Genomic DNA, 26,500 nt, shown 5'->3' on the forward strand with positions numbered 1-26,500 from the left:
TACTATGAATTATTTTTATTGAAGAGGGAAAAAAGGTTTCCACTAGAAAAGTTACTAACATACCCTTCTACTTGTTTATACTGCTCAGAAGAGACAGAGGTCTGGAGAGGCAACAAGTTCTAAGAGATAGGGAATGCAAGCTTGGAAGACAGAACTCTTCTCAGGCGCAGGGACAGTACCTCCAAGTTAGGAGCTTCCTGGGTGCCTCTGGCAGGGAAGATTAGAAAAGAGATCCACCTCGATGTTGCCCCTCTCCATGTGCCCCATTCACTCCTTCGGTGGGGGGAGCCCTCCCTCCTGGTCAGGCCACAGCCAGCCAGCCAGATACTCTTAGAAAGTTAGCTCGGCTTCCTGAACAGCCGGTCCAGGGTCCGGGGCAGCCAGCCTTTCAGGAGGAGGGCTTTTAAGGACTCAAGGCCGGCACCACTGTTGATCTTCCTCAGCCCACTGCCCAGGGCGATGATCACCAGCACAGCACCGACCATTCCACTGGCCATCCCTATTCCCACAGCTACAGCCACCGTCTTCTTCCACGGGTGGTAAGGCTTAGAACCGTTGTCCAGATTCACTTCCAGACCCTTATCTACTAACTTCTGGTTCTCGGTGAGGGACTGATGAAAATTCAGGTTCACCAAGTTAGAGGGAAGGACCCGCAGCCCAAAATAGAGCCTCTTGACAAATCTGAAGTTTTTTAACATTTGTACGTCACACCGGTATGTCCCAGCATCATACTCCTGAACAGACTCAAACCTCACGAAGTGGGAATCAACTTGGAAGGGTTTGAAGATTTCATCATCAGTTGAGATGATACCACGGGCAAATCTCCAGGTGAACCGGAAAGCCTCCTTTCCCACCGCCAGGATGTCTGAGCTCAGACAGCTCAGCTGGAATCTCCTCCCTAGGACAACGGTGAAATGGAGCATCCCACAGATCCAGTTGGTGAGACATTCCAAGCGCTGAAACGTACACTTCCTCCTCACACCGTCAGGGCCCACCTCGCAGACGGTCTCTTCCTTATAGCCAAGGCCACAGGTGACCGTGCAGGTTGTGGTATGGACAATAACCCTCCCCACGGCTTGCTGCAGTCTCTTTGGGATGGCTAGTGTTTCCAGGGACGCCACCACCAAAGGCAGACAGAAGGCCAAGGCCAGGCTCCCAAGGAGGAAGCCAGTGGCCGAATTCCTCATGTCTCACCACAGGCAGCCGGAACCCCCAGGCATCCCAGGCGAATCCTCTACGGTATCATCACTTCATTCTTTTCACACAAGATAGCCTTCAACATGAAAAGATAGGACGCACCTGTTGTCAATGAAACACAAGTCCTGTCCACAAAGCAGGAGAAAAGTCACCACGTTGCTGCTTTACTAGCTCTTGTTGGGGACTACCTCTCCTGTCTTTGTTCTGTCCACGCCCTTGTAATGAATGTAAACCCACCCTCTGGGGAAGACAAAGATGAAGAGACTTCAGCTTCTGAGGTGAATTTCCAAGTTACTTCAAAGGCATAGCAGGAAACTACTCTTCCTCTCTCCTGCCCCTCCTGTCCAAATTGTGGGATCCAAATTACAGGGCTTCGAAATCCCAGTTAAATGTGACCAAGTAAGAAAGCAAATACCACATTTAAAAAAATAAGAGGGATTACATTGCATTAAATTGTTATTCTTTAAAGTCTCCTAAATCTTCTGTAGAAAAGGATTAAGAATTCTTGGACCGGGAGGAAAGGGACTGATCATTCTTGAATTTCTATTTTCTCCTTTGTAAATTAAGACCTCCTTGCCTACTTCAGGAGGGTTACTTTGGACATCAAATGATAAGCAGTACATGAAAACACTTTGCCAAGTGTGTAACACTGTTCATGGGTAAGGAATTTTAAATAGAAATGAAAATTCATGAAGACAAGGGCTGAGCCGCCCTTTTAGGATCCAAATGTTTATCAGCAAGAAGGGCGATACTCAATACAGCCCCTCTCCCCATTCTAGACACTCTTTCTTCCCAAGGGCAGTGAACGTATGTACGGGGCGAAGGATACATACATCTTCCTGCCTACCCCTTGGCCTATTCCCTTAAGTCTACAGAACAGAGGAGTATGCATCATTCACTTAGGTCAGGGTTGCTATGAAACAGCTATGACGTCAAAGATGGATTCTAAGTCCCAGAACAAAAAAAAAAAAAAAAAAAAAAAATTAGCGGTAGACCCCCAGATCTGACAATGATTAAAACCAAAGACATAAACAGACTGGAGTTTGAAAGCTGTTTCAGTGAGTTTGAAAGCAATTTAGCCTAGGGGGGAAAAGGTCAAAGAGGAATTTAACAATACTTACACTTTGAGAAAGATCCTTGGAAGGGACGAATGTCCCTCATATGTGTTTTATAACATCCAGAATATCCCCCTGCACCATGGCCTCTACCAAGTACTTACACTTACGGAGTTAAAGAATTTGAAGAGAGATGATTCCTAGATGATCTTTGTGATTTAACACCAACTCTTTTCTTCAGTCATTTATTTATAATCTTCCCTGGAGGCTGAACTCTAAACTCCCCAACCACGCCCTACTCCTCCCAGGTCCACATCTCCACACAGAAAGAGCTAACATCAGTATAGTAAACTGTATTTCCTGTCATACAAATCAAAGGGGCTAGTGAGTTTCAGAAGCAGTCAGTGTCCACAAACATCCACACCTGTTCTTTAATAAACATCCAATTTTATTTACAAAGCATTAAAGCTTCAGCAAGAAGTAACCCAAGGCTAAGTCTCATCTTGTACAAAACTATGGAACATTAAAAAACGAAATGGCAGGGGTGAGGTGGGGGAAAGGAATGACAAAAGAGAAGAGAATGTGCATATGCTGTACAGATTGAGAAAACCAAACTGGATAGAGAGTTTCAGGAGCTGAAAAAAAATCCCAAAAGCATAAATAATTATTAGGAACTGCTGCCAGAGACCAATTGACAGGGCTGAAGCCAATTTTCTCAGTAGCCAGTTTAGGAGGCAGGCATAACCTAAACATCCCAATGCACAGGCAGAGGACATCAAGCTACCTTGCCCACTGAAATAAGGCAGAGACCTTGGGCATCACACAGTTTGTTGCAAGATCCAGACCAAGGTGCAGGTACACAGAGAAATGGAATGGAAACAATGTTGGCAAAACAAAACACAAGCCCAGTGAGCCACCTGCCAATTTCAACCACTGGTCTGACATGAAACAGGAAATGAAATTCACAAAGTGAGCATTTGAGGAAAAAAGTGGTGGCATCTAAAAATACAGGCATTTTGGAACTGACTCAGGGGGAGCTCTTACTTCAACTACTGAGTGTTTTGGTTCCAAAAGATGGAGCAGGAGAAAGAGGCTCTTCCTGACGTAAGTCTACTTTGATTGCTATCCTAAAATCCCAAAGATAATCAACCTGTGTGGCTGCCCGCAGGAGCAACCCAGCTGCTGATAGAACTCACAATAAGCACAGCGCTGAAACTCTGCTTTGAGAATACCGTGAGGACGAGGACAACCCAGGTCAAGCACTTCCAGTCAGCCAAAGGCTTGCCATACCCGGGGACTCTGGGTTCTCAGAGAATCTCAAACACCTTGTGTACAGATCCATCCAATCTGCTACTTTTTATATAAAGAACAAAAAATGCAAGAAGCAGAAAGTAAAAAAAAAATTTTTTAAAAGCTAAGCAACCTTTCACAGAAAGGAAGAGACTGAGAACACGACGGATGGAGGAGGTGCGGGCTACGGGAAGGGAACAATGTTGTGACTGAAGGGGAGAGACAGAGATCCACATGCAATGATAAAAAAACAAATTTTTCCTTGATCTTTGATTTGAACTGTGTTGCTGCTGCTTTGATTTCGGATGGTTTTACATTAGTCCTTTGCATAGATTCCCCCACCCCAATCAAAAAGAGACACCGTGTTTGTTTCCCTCTCTGGACGCCAGCACGGGTGAAGCAATACGTACTACTGATGATTCTTTGCTGAAGATGGATAAAACGAGCTATCTTCAAAAACCATGATTAATGAGAATGTACCAGTACCGGAGGAAAACATGCAATGAAAGGAAAACAAGGAAAAACCTTGACGCTCTTACAGCCCAGCTTCTGGAGCAAAATGGGGTATGTTAAGAAGAGGGGGCCTTTATCTTTCTTCCCTTTCTGAAAACTTGAAAGCTTTCGAGCACTTTCTTTCCTGCCCATCCTCTGTTGTACACACTATGGAAATACAGGAGGTATCTGGTGAGAAGAATTAAGTTTTAAAATGGAAGACAGAATATGCAACAAGTTTTTCTAGGTTACCGGCAGCAAAATTTCAGATAAGAGTAAGTCACTCGAGGACATGCACTGAGGATGGAAGGCAAATAGGATAGGAAATGTCAGGTGAAAATGATCCTGGGTACAACAGATGAGCAAAACTGGTCTCTTTTCTCCAGCAATATAACTAAGCACTGAAGTTTGAATGAGTCAAAACTTCTGTTTGATGTCTTCACAAATCCTCATTCCTGAGAGCCTATTTGGACTTATGCTTGAAAGGAAAGGGCTGTATACTCTTCTTCCATAATTCAATTCTTCATTCAAACATATGATTCACTCCTTCCGCCTCTGGGTCAGGAGGCAAAGGCCTTTGTTTTAAATTAAAGTCAATCTCAAGTGACTGACCAGTGTCCAGAGGCCACATGATGGCAAAGTGAGAAAGAACGAAGGACTTCAAGTGTCTTCATAAAAGTTCTGAGATTGCTCCCCCTGCTAAAGAGATCAAACACAAAAAGACATCTTTTAGCATCAACTTATACCGGTAGCTTGCAAGAAAAGAAATACTGACGGATGCTGGATGATACCTGAAGAGCGCACATGGGTTAAGAATTCCCCCTTTCAATTAAAACCAACTCTAACTCCCATTTACTCTTCACTGAAGCAACAAATAATCCAAATCCCCAACCTCTACCCTAATACTTTCCTTAGTACTGCCCCAAAAGGGGGGAGGAGGGGGGGGAGGGAGGCAAAATGATCGGAGTTCTACACATTTTCTAAGCTGCTAGCCATTCCCTGACATGTTAACAAATGCTTAATAAAAAAAAAAATGCATTAAGTAGAGGAAAGGAAAATCTTTCATATATTAATTAGTTACTAAATAATTAACAATGAGCAACAGACCCCTTTCCAAGCACCCCTGTGCCTTAACTGACATTCTCCTCACTTTAGTGTCCCAATATGATGAAATGTTAATGAAATCTACTGCTGGCATTTCTATGCGCCAACAACCGATCATTTAAAAAAAACCTAAATGGTAAAGTCAAATGAACACTTCCCTGATTATTCCATAGAAGCTGTTCAAACCTCTGAGGGACATCCTTAAATGGGCTGCTGTGAAATATTAACTAGGAAGTGTAAGAAGAGAACAAGGTGAAGAAAATCCTCCCAGATGTCATCTGGAATGGGGGGGGGGGGGGGGCGGGAGGGCACATGCCACTTGAAGGTATAAAATGGTTAAAAAATAACTGTCCCAAGTTATGAAAGAAAAGTACCCCATTTATAAACTTTGCTTTTAACCTGATTTTTAAAAAGTTCAAGCACAGATGAAAACTGGCAATAAAAATAGATTTCCATTTGCCTGAGAACAGATGAGAAGTTATGAGATACAAATTCTTCTGGATGCTACACTGTTAAAAATCAATTTTAAACTTTATACAGTTAAGTAAGAGAAGAAATTTCTTTAGCCATTTTTCAGATCTGTCAACATAAAACATAACAATATCTTGAATTGATTTTTTAAAAAAATCCTTGAGGTAGAGGAATCTCCTCCACTGCTGCGATACCATGCCTTTATTGCATTAGGGCTGGTCTCACTGGCTGTTCCCCACAGGTACCCTGACCAATCTTCTTTTAGCCGTTTAAAAATGAGCACACCATTAAAGTTTTGAGCCCAAATCACAAAAGGAAAAACTGGTTTGATCACAAATCAATAGTAATAATAAGCACTCAAGATGACTCAGGAGGTACATTATACTGATTATTTGCGGTCACTTAATGTTTCTGTATTGTCCTCATTCATGTGGACAGCTGGAAAAAAAAAAAAAAAAAGAGCCTTGTCCAGGCATCAGGTAACAAACCAAAACCCACAGCAAGCAGTAACACTATGAGCAAGATAAAATACAGAGCAACAGCAACATGAGAAGAGCTCCAGGCTACTTAAAAATCTGCCCCAAGGATCTGTATTATTTTGCTGCAACATAAAAAAAATCACCAGTAACATAAGAAAAACTGAGCTCATGATGAAGAGCTGTTACTGGTACCTCCAGACGGCAGCCAAAGTGAAGGAGGCCCAAGGAAACAATGGATATTAACTTTCAAATATTACCTTAGTCCACTAATTAGATCACAAAGAATGAAAAAGAAGATCTCAACTAGCTGATTTTTAGCAGGAGTTCATAAATTAGTCTTTGAAAGATTGCTCATTTAAAAAAAAAAAAAAGAGAGAAGAGGTGGAGAAAGTATTCAGTCCCCACCAAGTAACAAAGGGATTCAGGAGGTGGCTCAGAGGCCTGGGGTGGCAGGCTGGCACCAGGACATCAATGACGTGGCCCCACTCAGGGAAACTCGCCTGGTGTCCATGTGCCCCCAGAAGTTGCGCCTCTGCTGCCTCTGCCCTTTGTCACCTGCAAGAGACCCAGGTATATACCAACTTCTTCATGCCCACCACCCCAAGAGCTCTTCAGACCATGTGTGTAATGTGCCACAACTTTGCCACACTTGCTAGAAGCCCAAGTCCCTGGGGAATCCCTGAGCCATCCCAGGACAATGAGGACCGTGGTGGTTCGGCCCAATCTCAAGTCTCTGTTCTGAGGACTGTACTCTGGAGAGAATCTAGTAAGAAAATTGAGGGGAATCCCACAGATGGTGCCAATGATGTTGATCTGGCCTTTCGTAAAGTCCTAAGCTCAGGGCTACCCTCACTAAGTAAGCTTCACTGACGGGTCCTCGTTCATCAGAGAAAGTGTGTCTTCGTGGATGTAGGTCCAATAAGGCTAGCTAACACTGATGATCAAGAAGAATCTTCTGTAGCCCCAGACTCCAGATGGCCAGATTATTTCTACAGAGGTCAGGTGTCTTCCAATCTTCCCGTGAAGACTGCCATCATCTCCTGTGGCAACACGCAACAGACCCCATCAGCTTTGTCGGGGGGCCAGTGAGGCCTTACTCACTAGCTCCTTCCATAACTGCTCAGCAGCAGATTTCAACCAATAGTCACCACAGTTATCTAACCTGAGCAGCGACACAGGCTGCACACCTATGATCCCTTCAAACAGTTTGGGTCTAATGGAAAAGTAGGGCACTGGGGCAGAGGCGAGGTCCACAAAGCCTTGAATCTATCAACACAACCTACAGACCATCGATTTTTGAAGACACTTCAAACTCAGGCACTTTGGATCAAGTTTCGTTTCTTAATATCCCCTGGAAAATCTACAATGAGCGCACATAATGCTTTTTATAGACAATCTGAGGTATGGAAGAGTACAAAATTCAAATGCCAAAGAGATTTCACCTCAGCGGCCTCTGCAGTGAAGTGTGGCGGGAGAACCAAGGGAATTCAACAGCATGTGCCAGCCAGCCTTCACCTGTCCCGGACCCTCCAGGCTGACCATGGTATTGGAGGAGGTCCCAGTTTTGCCCAAAAAATCCCACATAAAAGCTGTGATCGGTTGTCCTGAAATTCAGACATCTGAGGAGTTCTCAGACACCCAGTTTCACCCTATGCGATGTACAGCCTCCTCCACAAGCTCCAAACCACACAGCAGCCAGCCCATGAAACTCGATGCAGCCCTTCTGAGGAAGTTGTGGAAGCAAACCACAATGCACCTCCCACCCTTTGATTTTTTTTTTTTTTTTTTGAAGATTCTGCTCCTCTGCACCCTCTGGTTTAATCTGGCCATTGCAGTTATGGAGATTTCCATTCAGGAAAAGGTTAACTAACAGGGCCAGAGGAGAAAATGGGAGGAAGGAACTATAATTTACGTGGGGAAGTTTGCACTGCACAGTCATGACAGGCTGGTGAGATGTGTGCATTATCTGCAGTTGTTCTGTGTGTGTGTGTTGTCAGAAAAGGTACCATTCCCCCCGGTCTGATACACTGAAGTCTCTAGACCCTTTAAAGGATGAAGCTGTTAAAACAGCTGCCTCCCTCTAAGGCTCATCAACTCACACACCTAATAAAAACAAAGCAGAAAATAAAAGTCCAGTTTACAGCACCCTGCTCTTCCAAGATAGAGGTTCTAGCTTTACTGAGGTCAGTACCTCATTTAACCTTGTCAGCAAAGTGAGTAGAAATAAACTCCTAACAGGACCTAGAGACTCGTATCCACTCTTGCTAAGAGCTTGAAACACTGACTTCTAATACTGACGTATCTATTTTTACATACAGTTCAAAATCTCACTGCAAACTATTCAGTATTTTGAGAATTTTAGGAAATAAAAATGACTGAGTAGACTTTCTGACATTTGATTTTGACTCTCATTTAGACAAGTTTGAAGTACAGCTGAGAGACATCACTGCTACTGTAAAATCTAACAGCAGTTCATGGTGTCTCTGACAGAAACCCAAGTGGGAAAGGCCAGAGATAATTATTTACTGCTAGTGATCACATCAACTATAACTAAAAGTTGATTAAAGAGAGAAACGTTCATTTTCAAAAACTTTTAAATGATTTACATGGCATACACATACTATTAAAAAGCAAATGATTAATTACTGGCAGGTTCTGAAGAAGCTAGTGGACTATGTCCTAGAGTATTTCAATTAATTCAATATGTCTGGCCATACTTAATTTTTAAATTTTTTTTCTGGCCACATTTTATTTATCTTTATCTTAAGTAGGCCTCACACCCAGTGTGGAGCCTGATGCAGGGCTTGAACTCCCCACCCTGAGACAAGACCTGAGCTGAGATCAGGAGTCAGACGCTTAACCAACTGAGCCACCCAGGCACCCCTGTGGCCACATTTTAAATCACCCTGAAGCATTTCAGCTCTTCAAGCCAGAAAAATCTATTTAAACTTAAGCCGTGCTTTTCTCTGTGGCATCAGCTTATACAAGAAGTAGGTTATAGAGGGATCGCTTTTATTTACATTAATCAATTACCGACCTGCCATCTTTGCTGGCAATGGCCATGTAACTTTTCCCAGCTATTTAAAAATATATAGAAAGTGAAGCCTTAAGTGGATTGAATGTGGAAGTGCTGATTCTCACTGGAACACCATAAATACTGCTGTTGGGGAAAAAACATTGGTGCTCAGTGTTCTGTGTTGGCTGTAAAAACCTACAATCTAAGTCTAACATGTATGAGGTGGGATGTGAATTAGTCTGCTTTAGCTTTCCTATGGAAGGGAATTCAGGTTCATACGAATGACAGCAGGTCAACCTCCAACAAGGATCTGTCACACACCGCAGTCATGTGTCCCCATCAGCACAGATGGGGTCACACGCTCAAGTTGAAATTTTAAAGCAAGAGGGAAAAAAAACTGCAAACAACCACTGGTGTCTGATCAGTCATGTCTCTGAGTCTATTGACCTAGCTGCAGGAAATCCAGAGCACTGTATTCACTAAAGCAGTGCTCACATATAGACCATTTTCCAAAAGTCAACAATGAATAGAATTGGACTCAATTTGATCACTATTTTCCAAACAAGAGACCATCTGGCCTATACCCACAAGTATTTGACAGGAAATTAAAACTGTTCTGTCCCCCAATAAACTCCCTCAATCGTAAAAACGTGACAAATAATCTCCTATCTGGAAAAACATCTCACCTTCTTCCTTAACATGACGGTACTACTGACAATTTTTTAATTATTACTTCTAGACTACTGACTACTGACTGACAGGGGGAGAACCACCACCTCTGGAATTAGAACAAATAAAGACAAGACGCTACAAACAGGACTGTATAAAGCAAGCTTGTATTTCTGGTCATCTGTCTGACTCTCTAATTTGAGGCAAAATAAAACAAACCTAGAAGCAAATATAGGCAAAGAAATTAATTAAACCAGGGGTTCTTGTCCTTTTTGGAGATCACAGACCTCTACATGAATCTGCTGAAAGCTATGGGCATCCTCCCCACAAAAACATTCATATAGTATTTTGCATATACATAGATTCCCTGAAACCTCTTCATGGGTCCAACGTTAAAAGCCACCGAATTAAGCCAAATCTGGTGTAGCTAGCCCATGGCAGCAGCCTAACACTGAGAAAATCGGCCAGTGGGAAAAGGAGGGAAGGAAGGAAAGGGTGCTGCAGTTACACGGAGTCAGGGGCTGTACAGAGCAAGGCCGCGAAGCAAGCCAGACAGTGCTCCCAATGTGTCCTTACCTGCCAACGGCTGGCTGAGCTCCGCCTGCACTTTACCCTTCGCTGATCCTTCCAGAGGTAAACCTCTGTCCCCTTTGTAGAGTTTCGGTTTAAATGGAGAATCTTTCTCTTTACCTTTTGATCCTTTAGGCCGGCCTGCTTGCTTCTTCTTGGATTTGCCATCCCCCTTCACACCCAGTAGTGGATGGACTTCTGTAAAAGGACAGAGAGGCACGGGAAGGGATCCACATACCGCCCACCCCAGCACACCAACTAGGCACAGGCCACATACCATTACTCCCTGGGAGCATAGTGCTGCCCTCATGTCCCAGACTCATTAAAACCAGGAGAAAAGTGTGCGCTTACTAATTATAAAACTTGAAAAGAATGGCCCTTGAATGAGAAATAGTTACTTGGTCAAAGGGCAAGAGTGGCCTGTATGGTTCATATTATAGCAGCTCTAAACCAAAACAGAAGCTGAGAGACACACTGGCAACCTATCACAGCAAGCCAGACCAGGAATGCACACACGCTCACTGATGGGTGAGAGTAGAAAGGAAATGGGGCTTTGCATCAAAGACAACCAGGGTAACAATCCTGACTCCCCCACTTCCTGAGACCTTGGGCAAGTCACTGGACCTCTCAAAGCCTACATTTTCTCCTTTGTAAAGCAGAGATAATAAAACAACTGTGGAGCTGATGTAAAACTCACCAGTGACACATAAACAACAGTGCCTGAAACAATACAGCACACTATCAAGTGACATCAAGGAAACGCATAATTAAGTAACTATGGTCAGCTAAAGGGAGAGAAGGATGTTCAACAGTAAATATACACACATACATACACGCCCAGACTTATCCCCAAGAAGTAATGAATGATAAAGGCTTCCAGAGTCAGACTGTAAAAGCAAGTAGGAAGAATCAAAAGATTATCCAGGTCTGACTGGTACTTCACCACTTGATAAAACCACTCCACTCTACAGAAAAAAAAAGAATGGTATAATGAAACACACTCTGAGCCAGAAGTCAGAGGGTGTCACGTTGTCATTTAGGCAAGTACTAGAAGGCACAATTTCTCCAATTTAAAAGAGAAAGCAGATGAAATCATTACAAACTTGTAAGGCACTATTAAAAAAAAAAAAAAAAAAAAAAACCCCAGGAAATTTCCTTCAAGGTAAAATCACTCAAATGGGAAATTACCAGACAGTGCCAGAGAGTAATAAGTGGTATCTATCAGGCAACAGGGAAAAGACAGAGCCCTTACCATCATTAGGTACTCCTTGAAGTTCTATATTGGTTGTTTTGGGCTTCTTCTTCGGTGGCTGGGACCCATCTGCTGAAGACTGCCTCTTCTTCTCTGAACTAGCCCCTTCATCCATCAGGGAGGTTTGGACCGCATCCGGTGGGGGGCCATAAGGATTTTCTTCTGGATCTTCTACCTCAGGGGCAATGGGTAAATATAATAGAGCCTTTGAATCTTCCAGCTCTTCATCACTATTTGGATCAGGATCAGGCAAGGGATTGGAAAAAAGAGGAGACAGTTGCTTAAACCATGAACCCTTCCTCTAGGGCAGAATCACCTATATTAACCCATAAGCAACAAGTATGGATCTAGAACTTTAAGAAAGCCAAAATGAGTAAAAGGAAATCAGACAATGAATAACAAAGCCATAGTAAAAATAAATGGTATAAATGAATTATTTCAGTTTTTCTTAAGATTTTCTATCAGGGGAAAAGAGAAGGGACATCTGGTATACCAAAGGAGTTATTTATCACTTTGAACTAATGAATGGAGGACAGCCAGGGGAGGTGAGCAGTACACCACAGCTGGAGGAGGAGGAGGAGGTGTAGCAGCAGCAGCAGCACCCCACAGCCATGCCTACAGAGGACTCACCTGCTACAGAAGGCAGCAATAGGGTCCACACTGGTGACATCCACTTCCTCATCCTCTGCAGCATCAGCCCCTGCAGGGCAGAAACGCGGCACAGGTGTGAGATGAAGGAAAAGACAGCTTTTTTTACTTGCAGCCTAATGATTTCTCTAAACTGAAATTCCAGAGAAACAAAGGAGGAAAACCAAACTCAATCATTGCACAAGTCTGTGCTGACTCTCCACCCCATGCTGGGCACTGGGGATACAGCGACAACCCAGAAAGCCACATGCAGTTCTTCAGTAAAAACTCCACACCCTAACCAGGAAGACAGATATCAACAAGTAATTTCAATTCCATACGCTGTGATGTGCTAAGGAGGAGAAATAACTTAGGTGAGTTTAGAAAGGTTTCACACAACACAATCCAGCAACATCAATATAATCCAGAACAGGCTGCTTCCCTGATGACCTGCCTAGAACACAGGTGGCATATATGTTATCTAACATCACACACGTGAGGACCAGCACTTTCAATCTGGAAGAACCAACCTCAATCCCAATTCCCTAATTCCTGGCACCGTCCCATGGTCCAGCAGGCCATGACCTGTGGCATTAATTACTTAGCGAGTAATTAATTCATAACCAGGAATACTAAGGATTCATCCACATGAACCCCTTTAGATATAAAGCCCTGTGTTAGGGCAGCCCAGGGTGTGATCCTGGAGACCCTGGATCAAGTCCCACATTCAGGCTCTCTGTATGGTACCTGCTTTTCCCTCTGCCTGTGTCTCTGCCTCTCTCTCTCTCTCTGTGTCTCTATGAATAAATAAATAAAATCTTTAAAAATAAATAACTAGGGATCCCTGGGTGGCACAGCGGTTTGGCGCCTGCCTTTGGCCCAGGGCGCGATCCTGGAGACCCGGGATCGAATCCCACGTCGGGCTCCCAGTGCATGGAGCCTGCTTCTCCCTCTGCCTGTGTCTCTGCCTCTCTTTCTCTCTGTTTGACTATCATAAATAAATAAAAATTTTTTTAAAAAAATAAATAACTAAAGCCCTGTGTTAGACAACCATGGGGATTGAAAAGCCAAATCTTTATTCTAAAGGAGCTTCCTATCTAAGTCGTTCAGAAAACAAGATTTAAAAATAACAATGAGGGGCACCTGGATGGCCTAGTTGGTAGAGCAGGTGACTCTTGATCTTGGGGTCATGAGTTCAAGCTGCACAATGGGCACAGAGTTTACTTAAAAATCAAATAAACAATGATCATTATCACACTCATAATCAAAAATAACATTTGAATGCTTACCCTGGCCTAGGCACTACACTGAGAGCCTTACAGGAATTCTCTCATTATTCCCCACAACACTATTTTACAGATAAGGAAAATCAGGTTTGGAGAATAAGCATTTTGCCCAAGGCAGTCGAACTCCAGAGCTGTGCTGTTTACCTTCATTGTACTGCCATACCTGATATAGACTGAGCACCCAGCACGACCAGCTGAGCATCTACAATTCATCAGGAAACACGGAGAAATGGCAAAAGAGCTGCTGAACCCTAGTAAAAATGCCCACTGTATGCAGAGACTCTCAGAACACTGTCAAAACCGTGTAGGCTTGAAGAAAAGAAACTGCAGTCCAGAAATATTACCTGTCTGCTCAGGCTCACTCTTATCTTCATCTTCAATATCAAACTCTGATTCCCTTTCCTCATATTCCACATTTTCATCCAGCTCCTTGAAATCTGGTGCAAACGCACTCCAATTTTCCTATGCCACAAATGAAATATACTACTTAACCATATGAGAAACAACAGTGTGTAAGCTAGCCATTACTGATTTAAATGACAGAGCACTGAAGACTCAACTCTGAGGTTTTATTTGGCAAATCATAAAAATCAGGTACCTATAGGTTTTACTGGTTTAAAGTATTTAGATATTTAATGTTCCAAGTTATTAACTATAGTTGTTTCATGAGAACTGCCATCTTTAATCTTTTTAAGATGTACTTATCAGGTAAAATGTTACCTTTTCTTAGGAGTACACGATTATGAACATGATTAAAGGTGTTCAAAATAAAAATAAGATCTAAAACAGAGACTGAGCTGAAAATAAGAAAAGCAAAAGATAACTCAGGGAACAGAAAAATATAACAAAGTACCCCAGACTTTCTCCCTGAAGACAGAGGTAGCAAATCAAGCTTTGGACCAAGATCTTCCCATCAAAATAAAGCAAAACTGAATCAATTTAATTAGGTTACAAGAATCACATGCAAAAGAAATTAAACAGATCGTTTTTAGCTTACTATCTATAAGGCTCTCCGCTATAAACAGAGGATATTTACCTTCTAAGCCAATTAAACCAGAAAAATACTTACTACTTGATTTTGTGCCCAGATAGATACCACTCCACTTGAAATGGATGCTATGATGGGTCGAACAGGATGCCACTAAATGCAAGGAAGGAAAGAAAAATCAGCTCTAAGAATGGATCCGAGATTACATGTTTCACATCAGTCACAAGGGCAACCTCTCCTACTTACAGCTACATCCAAGAGGAGTTCTCCTCTTGTCCCATGGAGAATCTTCACCAGGTTGCCAATGCTCTTCTCCCAGATGTACAAGGCATGCTGCCGAGCTGAACCAGCCACGATATATTCCCCATCCCCAGAGAAACAACATTTCTTCCACGGGGTCCTAAAAGACAAAGAGAGGACCCAAGGAGAACCAGAAGCTGAGTTCAGCTCATGAACTCCCCTGCATTATCCTAGGTGGTGATACATACCTATTTACCAAGTCCTGTAACTTCTGCATGGGTTCAGGCTCTCCATCTCTTCCACAAGTTAAGATTTCTCTGCCATCATAAACTCGGATTATTCGATCTGCTGTGTTAATTAAAAAGCAACTAGAGAAGGGATAAAGACATTAACACAAGAGGTCAGAAATCAGTTTCTGTTAACATTTTCTACCTGTTATTTAGAACAGTACCACAGAACTAACTACTCCATTGAGAAGACTCAGTGACAGGCTAGCTTACTTATGTATTTACTTGTCACCTTCCAAAGCGAAATAGAAGCTGAAGTGAAAACATGTTCTATACTTTCTGTGTATCCCTGAACCCTATATACACAAACTGATCTTCAGTATTTTTTTAATCTTTAGTATTTGATTGAAATTCAAGATCTCCAAAATGAAACCAGCTTGCTGAATTCACAAACTTACGTAGTAAGACGTACAGTGAGTACTTCATTTCTTTGGCCCATTTTATACGTGACATATTCTTTCTAACGAGTTGATAAACTAAATATGTCATTTTAAAATGTTAAACTTTCTACTGTTACACTTGGAAATCTGTCCAAAATGTTAAGTTATTTCACTACCTTCCTACAGACTTCACTAGGCTTTTCTTAATTCAAGAGAACTTTGAACATGAGTGTCCTCTAAGTACACGTGGGTGCTCCTATACAAGATAAGAGGACTGTTACCTGCCCTCCTGACACTGACAACCTAACTCTTCTCATTTCTGTTGACCTATCTACTTCTAGCTGGGCAACCATACTTATCAGAAAAACATCTGAAAGCAAGAGAGTACATACGTTTTGTGTAAATAGAGTGTATGTTTAATTATGTGAATTCTGTGACCTCAGTTCTGATTACTAAAATAGCTCATCTTTACCCAGTACATATATATGCCAGACATTTTATTTCTAAGCACATACCACCCAGATATCTTTTCTGTAAAGGAACTGCCTAGTAATTGCCAGAAAAGAGGATGTAACTGCTGGTTCAATGCAATAAAATTGTATGAACTTAAGAATCAAATACTGACAGTTTCTAGTTATTTTCAAGTAAACTTTCTTAAAGATTTAAGTATAATATACACAAAAACTGTGAATCTCAATGTATTTTTGCATTCTACTCACTTTTAAAACTGTCCCTAAAAAGACAAGGTCTCACCTCCCCTTCCGGGCAAATTCTATGGACTTAATAGCTGTGGTATTGCTCGTTCCAGTTGTTACTCTGAAGGAAGCAACAAGATCCTGAGAATCTGTTTTTAGGACCAAAATCTAAAGTTCAAAGGAAAAAAAAAAATTAAGTATTTTGATAACTTACAGTAATTAGATCTGGCTTCCATTTCTAAAGCTGAGCAGAGACTAGGTAAAAATATAAACACCTCATATATTCAACCTGATTAATTGATTCAACCTGATTAATTACCTTTTAATTCTTCAAATAAAGGACCATCTCTTTAATCTATTCTAAAAATACAATGTTTAGGAGTGCTTGGGTAGCTCAGTCAGTTAAGCGTCTGCCTTTGGCTCAGGTCATGATCCCAAAGCCCTGCATCAGGCTCCCCACTCAGAGGGGAGTCTTCTTTCCAGCTGTCCTCAGCCCCTGCTTATGCTCACTTGTGCACTCTATCGCTCTCTCAAATAAATAAAATCCTAAAAAAACTACAACGTTTAGTGTTATTCACAATAGTCAAAAGGTGGAAGCAACCCAAGTACCATCAACAGATGAGTGGATAAAAGGGGGTAAATGACTACAGTGGAATATATTCAGCTGTGAAAAGGAGGAAATTCTGGCACATGCTGTGCATGAAGGAATCTTCAGGACATCAGGCTAAGTGACATAAACCAGTGACAAAAAGATAGATATTGTATGAGTCCACTTACATGAAGTACCTAGGGTAGCCAAATTTATACACACAGAAAGAATGCTGTTTGCCACCAAGAGGTGGGAAGGAGCAAGGAATAGGAGGTTCCCTCTTAACAAGTACAGAGTTTTAGTTTCATAAGATGAAAACAATTCTGGAGACACATGGTAGTGATAGGTACACAATGTGAATGTACTCAATACTACTAAACTATGCACTTAAGAATGCTTAAGACGGGGTGCCTGGGTGGCTCAGTTGGTTAAGCATCTGCTTTTGGCTCAGATCATGATCCCAGGGACCTGGGATGGAGCCCGGCATCAGGCTCCCTGCTCCATGGGAAGGCTGCCTCTGTCCCTCCCCCTGCTTGTCCTCTCTCTCTCTCGCTCTCTCACGGTCTCCCTCACTCTCTCTCCAGTAAATAAAATCTTAAAAAGAAAAAGATGGGGGATCCCTGGGTGGCTCAGTGGTTTAGCACCTGCCTTCGGCCCAGGGCGTGATCCTGGAGTCCCAGGATCGAGTACCGCATCGAGCTCCCTGCATGGAGCCTGCTTCTCCCTCTGCCTGTGTCTCTGCCTCTCTGTGTCTCTCATGAATAAATAAATAAAATCTTAAAAAAAAAAAGAAAAAGAAAAAGATGGTTAAGATCATAGACTTTTTGTTGTGCATTTTACCACAATTTCCAAAAATGGCCACTTTCTAAGATAGCCATACAATTATACTAGCCTATATGCTCCAATCACCATTAAAAAAAAAAAAAAAAAAAAAAATCAAACTGCCTAATGGAACTACAAACTCTAAGCTTAAAAGGGACCTTAGAAGAGTACCTGGGTGGCTCAGCTGGCTAAGTGTACAACTCTTGGTTTCAGCTCAGGTCATGATCTCAAGGTCCTGAGATAAAGCCCAGCGTCGATTCCCACACTCAGCAGAGTCTGCTTTACTCCCTTTCTCATGCTCTCCTTCTCCCTCTGGCCCTACCACCCCACCTGACCCCTTGGCTTGCACATGCACATATACTCTCCCTAAAATAAGTAAGTAAATCTTTAAAAAAATCAAAGCAAAATAGGGACCTGAGAGCTCAGCTAACCTAACTTCTTACTCTATAAAACTACAGGTTAAGCTGGCCTGAATTTTAAATATTTACAGAACTAGGCATTAAGACATTCTGATCAGATGTGTTCCATTTTATACTATGACTTTTAAATTTTATAAATGAGTAATGGCCTTCCTTATTAGCAAAAGGCCCCTCCACCCTTTCTAAGCCAAGTAGTCTCTGATCACTCTAAATAAAAACAACAGGGTGGCTCAGTGGGTGAGCATCTGCCTTCGGTTCAGGGAGTGATCCTGGGGTCTGGGATCAAGTCCTGCATCAGGCTCCTTGCGGGGAGCCTGTATGTCTGCCTGTCTCTCGCTGTCTCTCTCATGAATAAATTAAATCTTTAAAAAAAAAAAAAAAAAGAACAGGGCGCCTGGGTGGCTCAGTCGGTTAAGCATCTGTCTTTAGCTCAGGTCATGATCCCAGAGTCCCATGGCTGGCTCACTGCTTGGCGGGGGGAGCCTGCTTCTCCCTCTCCCTCTCCCATTGCTTGTGCATGCTGTCAAATAAAATCTTTAAAAAAAATTTTTTTAATAAATCAATCCAAAAAACTATTATGAAGGCATGTGAGAAAAAATAGGTCACATTTGCCACAGGTAGGAGACAGGCTTAGTCCAGGGATAAAAGATATTTCAAAGAAAGCAGAACAAGTAAACACAAAATAAGCCACTGCACAGGATGACTGATGCCCATTGCTCTGCTTGCAGGCTTACCTTGCCTTTTGCATTTCCTGTATAGATATATTCCCCTCTTCTATCAAAAGATGCAACCACGTTCAAATCGGAGTCGTCATCTACCGGCAGAACAACATGCTTGGAATCTGAAAGGGTCAACATGACAGGAGCAGATTTCATGGGACACACGAGAACCTTGTTCCTGTTTAAAAATATGAATAATACATTGGCTGTTGCTTTGGTATCAAAAGGCTGATTCTCTTGCCCTTTTCCCTGATCTCTTGCTATCTCCATCACCTATCCCGGCCCAAGCAAATTTAAAACAGTAGAAAGCCTAAAATCCAAATGTCTAATAACAGGGAAACGACTGAATATAGCTACCAGATCCTAGCTTAACAAAACAAAATGTAATCATAAAAAATAAATACGAAGAAGTAGCAAGCCAGTAGAAATATGTATGCAATAAAGTAAAAAGGCAAAATGCTAACTAAAATGATGTAAAGGGATGCCTGGGTGGCTCAGTGGTTGTGCATCCCGGGATCGAGTCCCACATTAGGCTCCCAGCATGCCTATGTCTCTGCCTCGCTCTGTCTCTCATGAATAAATAAAATCTTTAAAATAAAATAAAATGATGCAAAAATACATTACTTATGTACATCTCATATGTATATAATGTGCTTTATGAACTATAAAGCACTAGATAATAAACATTATGCTTAAAGAGAGCGTGACTACTAAAGAGCCAAGAGAAATGAAGACAGTTATGTCTGGGTAATGGAATGGTGTATAACTCTTTCTCTTAAACGTGGTTTTAAATGTAGCTTTCTTTCTTTCTTTCTTTCTTTCTTTCTTTCTTTTTCTTTTTCTTTCTTTCTTTCTTTTCTTTCTTTCTTTTTCTTTCTTTCTTTTTCCTTTTCTTCTTTTCCCTTTCCCCTTTCCATCTATCTATCTATCTATCTATCTATCTATCTATCTATCTATCTATTTATTTATATGAGTTTTAATATTGAACTATTTCCCTCTAAAGAAATTCAAATAACTGGGGAGGTGGAGCAGGCAAAAAGCTCCAGGTCAAGGACCAGTTATTATTCTCATTCCTATCTCTGCCCACTTCCAAAGTCTTAATATTGCCCAGTTTTTAATTATATAATACAATAACACTCTCCTTAAAATCTATTCAGTAAAGCCAACCTAAAGAACTTCCAACATTATTTTATGTAGAAGATTTGAATAGATGTGTGCTTTTGCCTCCTAAACCTTAAACTGAACTTGTCATGAGCCTGGAGCTAGGCCACAAAGAATCAGACCCTGCCCCAGGAAAGAACAGTGCCAGTGAAACATACTGATCTCGTGGATGGTACTGGACTTTTAGGATGGGTGAAGGGAACCGAAACCTCTGGTCGCAGTCGCCTGAAAGAACATCCCACTGTGACACTATGTTATCAGTGGAAGCACTCACGAGCTTATGACCATCTCGACTCCAGCTGAAAAAAAAAAAAAGAAGTAAATTAGTACATATCCTAAGTTAAAGTACACTGTACCACTCTTATGGATAAAAATACATGAGTTGCACATCCTGCCCTTGGTGCAGGTATCAACACTATTTTTTTCTTTTTCTTTTTAATTTTTTATTTATTTATGATAATCACAGAGAGAGAGAGAGAGAGAGAGAGAGAGAGGGAGGGAGGGAGGGAGGGAGGGAGAGAAGCAGACTCCATGCACCGGGAGCCCGACGTGGGATTCGATCCCGGGTCTCCAGGATCGCGCCCTGGGCCAAAGGCAGGCGCCAAACCGCTGCGCCACCCAGGGATCCCTTCTTCTTCTTTTTTTTTTTTTTTTTTACATATACTCAAATCCACAAGCTTTTCCAACTAAACAGTAAATAAAAGAATGTTTTCATGACATTTTTGTATGTAGTAATAAAAGCTCTTAATAGTTCAAGATAATACTACAAGTGGCCCCAGGAATAAAAGATTCAAACATTAAGAAGAGTCTACAATCCAAAAAAAAAAAAAAGTCTACAATCTGCTAGCCCTTAAATGTTGATGTAACAACTGGGGTCGGCAGGCAGTATCTGAGCTTTCTGAAGGTTGTCCCAGAAATAGCACCATCACAGTGTAAATAAAACAATAAAAATTAGTACCTGTTACTTAAAATAACTAAAAAAGGGGAGGGGGGAATCCCTGGGTGGTTCAGCGGCTTAGTGCCTGCCTTCAGCTCAGAGCATGATCCTGGAGTCCCGGGATCGAGTCCCACATCAGGATCCCTGCATGGAGCCTGCTTTTCTCCCTCTGCCTGTGCCTCTCTCTGTGTGTGTCTCTCATGAATAAATAAATAAAATCTTTAAAAACAAAGCAAAACAAAATAAAATAACTAAGAAAGGAATTAATTCCTCCTGCTAAGTACAGCTAAAGACTCTGGACAACATACATAAACACAAAAAAAAAACTCTGGAGGGCAGAGCAAGGACAGACTGGCTAGAGACTACAGGATATGAGGAATGACACAGGATTTTCTTTTTGCCTTATACATCCCAGACTGAATGATGGAGAAGCCAACAGTCCTGTTACACCAACAGGCTCACACAAATAAAGCCTCAAGACAAGCCTGCTTTCACTGGCCACAGGATCAGGAAAGGACAGCTCACAGAGACAGAAAACTTTTAGGCAAGAATTACTATACTCTAGCAACCAATGTGGAAAATAGCGTAGTTCCACCTTCATCCCAATCAACAAAATCTAAATAGAGTCTAGAACTTCACTATTGCCTATTTATAGAAAGGCACCTTTCCCCACTAACTGCACTACTGTCAAAGAAAGCTCAGTGGGCAGCCAGATGTTCATACCCACCAGTCTGTAATGAGGACTCCCACTGCAGTGTTAGTGGAGCCCACATGGAGAACAGGAACAAGGCACTTCTACCCTTCCAGCCAGGATGGTATCAGCCTAGGCGGTCAGTGGGGAGCCTGAACTTCCAACCCCACCTAACATAATGAAGCCAAGTAAGGGGCAGCCCTGGTGGCACAGCGGTTTGGCGCCGCCTGCAGCCTGGGGTGTGATCCTGGAGACCCAGGATCGAGTCCCACGTCGGGCTCCCTGCATGGAGCCTGCTTCTCCCTCTCCCTGTGTCTCTGCCTCTCTCCCTCTGTGTCTATGAATAAATAAATAAAATCTTAAAAAAAAAAACAAAAAAAAAAAACAAAAAGAACAAATATTGAAAAAAAAAATGAAGCCAAGTAAGAAGCCTGGACTTTCCACCCATCTGGCAATTAACAAGATGGCACTCTCTCTTCTTTGCTGGCAAGTGTCAGAGGAGGCCAGCTAAAACACAAGATTTATTTTTTTTTTTTAATTTTTATTTATTTATGATTGTCACACAGGGAGAGAGAGAGAGAGAGAGAGAGAGGCGCAGAGACACAGGCAGAGGGAGAAGCAGGCTCCATGCACCGGGAGCCCAATGTGGGATCTGATCCCAGGTCTCCAGGATCGCGCCCTGGGCCAAAGGCAGGCGCCAAACCGCTGCACCACCCAGGGATCCCTAGAACACAAGATTTAAAAAAGCCCCACAGTCTCATAGCACAACACCCAAAATGTTAGTTTTCAAAAGAAAATCACTGTCAATCCAAAACAGGTGTTGTATTTTTTTTTAAAGATTTTATTTATTGGGCAGCCCGGGTGGCTCAGCGGTTTAGCGCCGCCTTCGGTCAGGGCCTGATCCTGGAGACCTAGGATCGAGTCCCACGTCGGGCTCCCTGCGTGGAGCCTGCTTCTCCCTCTGCCTCTCTCTCTGTGTGCGGGTCTCTCATGAATAAATGAGTAAAATCTTAAAACAACAACCACAAAAAAGATTTTATTTATTTAGTAATGAGAGAGACAGACAGAGAGGCAGAGACACAGGCAGAGGGAGAAGCAGGCTCCATTCAGGAAGCCTGATGCGGGACTCAATCCCGGGACTCCAGGATCATGCCCCAAGCTGAAGGCAGGCGCCCAACCGCTGAGCCACTCAGGTATCCCAAAAGAGAAGTTTCAAAAGAAAATCACTATCAATCCAAAACTAGAAGACAAACCATGAGAGACTCCTAACTTTGGGAAACAAAGGGTTGCTGAAGGGGAGGTGGATGGGGGATGGGGTAACTGAGTAATAGGCATTAAGGGCGGCAAATGAGATGAACACTGGGTGTTACAGTGTATGTTGGCAAACTGAGTTTATATTAAAAAAAAATTCAAGAACAAAAATCATCGCAACTTGAAAGAGAAAAGACACCGAGATAACATTGATGTTAGAATTATTTGACAAGGATTTTAATGCAGTCATCATAAATATGTTTCCATAAGCAATTATGAAAATGCTTGAAATAAGTGAAAAATAAAATAAAATAAACAAAAAGTCTTAGCAAAGAAATAAAAGATACAGAGAAGACCAGAAATGGGAATTTTAGAAATGAAACACAGAACTAAAATAAGAAACCCAATAGACAGTTTCAGCAGCCAATGAAGAAAAAAGAGGAAAGAATCAGTGAACTGGAAGATGGAATAACTCAAATTCTATGATCAGCAAAAATATCCTTCAGGTATAAAAAAGTGAATCAAGACATTTGGCCAGAAGATCTACCCTCAAAAACTGATTCAAGGAAGTTCTCTAAATGGAAAGGAAATGATAAAAGGAAGAATCTTAGAATATGAGGGAAAAAGAACAATGAAAAGAATAAAAACATAGGAAGATAAGATCAGGGTTTTTTTCCCTTTAGTTTTGACACTTACCAAAAATTAGAACACTGTCTTACATGGTGGGTCTGAGTGTATACAGAGGAAATATCTAAGACGATTATATACGAAGGAGAATAAATGGAGGTAAGGTTTCTACACTTCACTTGAATTGGTAAGATGTCAACACTTGTAGACTGCAATTAGTTAGGTGTTATAGAATATAATACCTAGTAACCACTGAAAAGTTATACAAATACCCTCAAAAATACAATACAGTAGCTCTCTTAGCCATGGGGGATACTAGGACCCCCCCAATGGATTCCTAAAGCCACCATAGTATCAAATGCCATGTAGACTGTGTTTTCCTGTAGCTAACATACCTATTATAAAGTTTGATTTATGTTAGGCATAAATTAACAACGAGTGGTAATAAAACAGAATTATAACAAATACTGTAATCAAAGTTATGTGAATGTGGTCTCCCTCTCAAAATCTTTCAGTGCACTCACTCCTCTTATGATAGTACAAGATGATAAAATCCCTATGTTGAGGACAAGAAGCATGGGGAAAGACGTAGGTATCATGACACAGCATTAGGCTACTACTGGCCTTCTGACAGTATGTCAGAATCATCTGCTGCCTAACTGTGGTTGACCACAGGTAACTGAAACCACAAAAAGGGAAACCACAGATAAGGGGGACTATTACAGATAAAGTGAAATTCTAAAAAATGTTCAAGAAAGCCACATGAAGGCGGGGGGGGGGGGGGGGGAAGGGACAAAAATAAATAAAATTTTAAAAAGAAAAAAGAAAAACATGGGGCAGCTCCGGTGGCGCAGCGGTTTAGCGTCGCCTGCAGCCCAGGGTGTGATCCTAGAGACCCAGGATCAAGTCCCACATCAGGCTCCCTGCATAGAGCCTGCTTCTCCCTCTGCCTGTGTCTCTGCCTCTCTCTCTCTCTCTCTCTCTCTCTCTCTCGTGTCTCTATGAATAAATAAATAAATATTAAAAAAAAAAAAAAGAAAAACAGAAGGGAGGAGGAAACCCACAACCAGTATTTACCCAAATTTTACAATGAAGAGAAATTGCTACTGAGGAACTTAGCTGGTAGTATATCTCCATGGTTAAGAAGGTAGGATCAAGAGTCAGACTTATGCTGAAGCCTAGACATTACCACCTTTTATCTGTGAGATCCTGGGCAAGTTATACACCCTTCTGAGCTTCAATTTCCTCACCTACAACATAGGAGCAATAATATTACCTACCCAGCAGAAGACTATTGACAGAATTAAGATCAGTATATATAAAACTCCTAGTCAATGCCTGATACATCATGAGTGCTCAAAAATCATTAACAATTATTTGTATCAGAGACAAGATGAATGTATTTCCAGACTTGGAATTCAAGGAGCAAAAGCAAGAGTAAAATAAGGAAGCGAATATAAAGGGATGAAGTTCAAGTCTGCATACCAAAGAACTTTGGAACCTCTCTCATACTGCAAGAACACTTGCAGTCATGCTTACCCCTCAGAAAGGCAATTACAGGATCCTTCTAGAGAATGTGAATCTAATAAGAGATGAGGCATAAAGATGCCCTTCTGTTAGGATTCACAACAAAAAGCCAGCGATCCACCTATTTCAGCAAATGATAGGAGAGTAACAGGGTGAGCTAACACTTGCATACACTGTAACAGTATGTATCATAAGTAGCAAAATTAACAAACCAAAAAAGTAACATATACATGTTGTTTAGATATATGAAAATAATTATCAGAAGGACAAAAAAAATGAAAGCACACAGGGAACCAGACCATACTGGGAGTGGGGACAAACAAGGGAGAGCTTTTTTCTTTTTTTTTAATATTTTATTTATTTGAGAGAGAGAGAGAGAGAAAAAGAGGCTGCTGAGTGTGCATAAGAAGGGATGGGTAGAGGAGCAGAGGGAGAAGCATCTGACTACTGAACAGAATGTTACCTATCATTCCATTTTGTTCTTTCAACTGAACAGAATGTTAACTATCATTCCATTTTGTTCTTTGAACCGTCTTGTGCTATAATATCCTTTTCTCTTTTTCCCATAGCAAGCTTGCATTTCTGTTAAAATAGAAGAGAATCTATGGGGTGCCTGGGTGGCTCAATCAGTTAAAGCTGGATCCGGCTCCCTGCTTAGTGAGGAGTCGGCTTCTGCCTCTGCCCCTCCCTTCACTCATGCTCTCTCTCTGGTTCTCTCTCTCAAATAAATAAAAAAATTTTTTAAGATTTTATTTACTTATTCATGAGAGACATAGAGAGAAAGAGAGAGAGAGAGAGAGAGGCAGAGACACAGGCAGAGGGAGAAGCAGGCTCCATGTAGGGAGCCCGATGTGGGACTTGATCCCTGGTCTCCAGAATTATGCCCTAGGCTGAAAGCAGGTGAAACCACTGAGCCACCCAGGGACCCCCCAAAATAAACAAAATCCTTAAAAAAAAAAAAAAAAAAAAAAGGAATCTTATTTTTTAAGTGAAATAAATGAAAACTAAGAGGGGTTCTCCCACTGAAAAAATATATAATAATAGAATATAGTAACAATATACCCAACAATTCCAAACTAAATGAGCAGGCACAAATTAGAAGCTGGGGAAAAAACAAACACAAATACAAAAACTAGAGGCTGAGAATATAGCAGGAAAGCGGCAGACAAGGTTCATAAATCAGCACTTACCGTCTCACAAGGAAGATACTCATAAAACAAATTTTTGCAACAGAATAAGAAAGATGCAACCATGATCTCAAACTTACCATTTCCCCCTCAAGTTTATATCAGTATCTTCATCCAACCCAGAAATCTGAGGGTCATCATAACTTCTGCACTTTGCTCAGACTCCTTATCTGACTAATGACCAGGACTCTTATTTCTCTACCCTCTCTCCTATCTGTACTGCTCAGCCCCATTCCTGCTGCAACTGTGCTCATCATCTCTAGCGGAGATCTCTGCATTTCCCTTATCTTCATTCCGTCTCCTTCAATCTCTTTTCCACATGCTGTTCTAAAGGTTTTTTTTTTTGTTTTTTTTTTTTTTAATTAAAAGCTCATCACCTTCCATGAGGATCTCAGTTCACTGACTCTTGCCATATCACATCTCCTACACCACAATCCATCTATCTTGAACTACCTGCAGTTCCCCATCTGAT

At 41.7% G+C, this 26,500-nt stretch overlaps 2 protein-coding genes across 4 annotated transcripts in view; both read right to left on the minus strand.

Annotated features, from left to right (window-relative positions):
- TMEM81 (transmembrane protein 81) lies at positions 1-2,538 on the minus strand. Its single transcript, XM_038586014.1, has one exon. It carries the CDS (start codon positions 1,185-1,187, stop codon positions 339-341), a length of 849 nt encoding a protein of 282 aa, XP_038441942.1. The 5' UTR covers positions 1,188-2,538; the 3' UTR covers positions 1-338.
- A 144-nt stretch (positions 2,539-2,682) lies between these two features.
- RBBP5 (RB binding protein 5, histone lysine methyltransferase complex subunit) overlaps positions 2,683-26,500 on the minus strand; it is a 39,486-nt gene continuing 15,668 nt past the window's right edge. For 2 of the 3 annotated variants that reach the window (XM_038586012.1, XM_038586013.1), the window contains 11 exons: positions 19,967-20,107; positions 18,663-18,825; positions 16,157-16,266; positions 14,985-15,104; positions 14,743-14,896; positions 14,578-14,649; positions 13,853-13,970; positions 12,226-12,295; positions 11,596-11,825; positions 10,350-10,541; positions 2,683-4,733 (listed from right to left, as the gene is read on the minus strand). In XM_038586012.1, the coding sequence (XP_038441940.1) occupies positions 4,705-4,733; positions 10,350-10,541; positions 11,596-11,825; positions 12,226-12,295; positions 13,853-13,970; positions 14,578-14,649; positions 14,743-14,896; positions 14,985-15,104; positions 16,157-16,266; positions 18,663-18,825; positions 19,967-20,107 (1,399 nt within the window). In that variant the 3' untranslated portion in view covers positions 2,683-4,704. The remainder of the gene's footprint in view (positions 4,734-10,349; positions 10,542-11,595; positions 11,826-12,225; positions 12,296-13,852; positions 13,971-14,577; positions 14,650-14,742; positions 14,897-14,984; positions 15,105-16,156; positions 16,267-18,662; positions 18,826-19,966; positions 20,108-26,500) is intronic. The other variant, XM_038586011.1, reaches the window with a different exon arrangement.

The sequence above is a fragment of the Canis lupus genome, chromosome 38 (assembly GCF_011100685.1).
Source record: "Canis lupus familiaris isolate Mischka breed German Shepherd chromosome 38, alternate assembly UU_Cfam_GSD_1.0, whole genome shotgun sequence".
Lineage (NCBI taxonomy): Eukaryota > Metazoa > Chordata > Mammalia > Carnivora > Canidae > Canis > Canis lupus.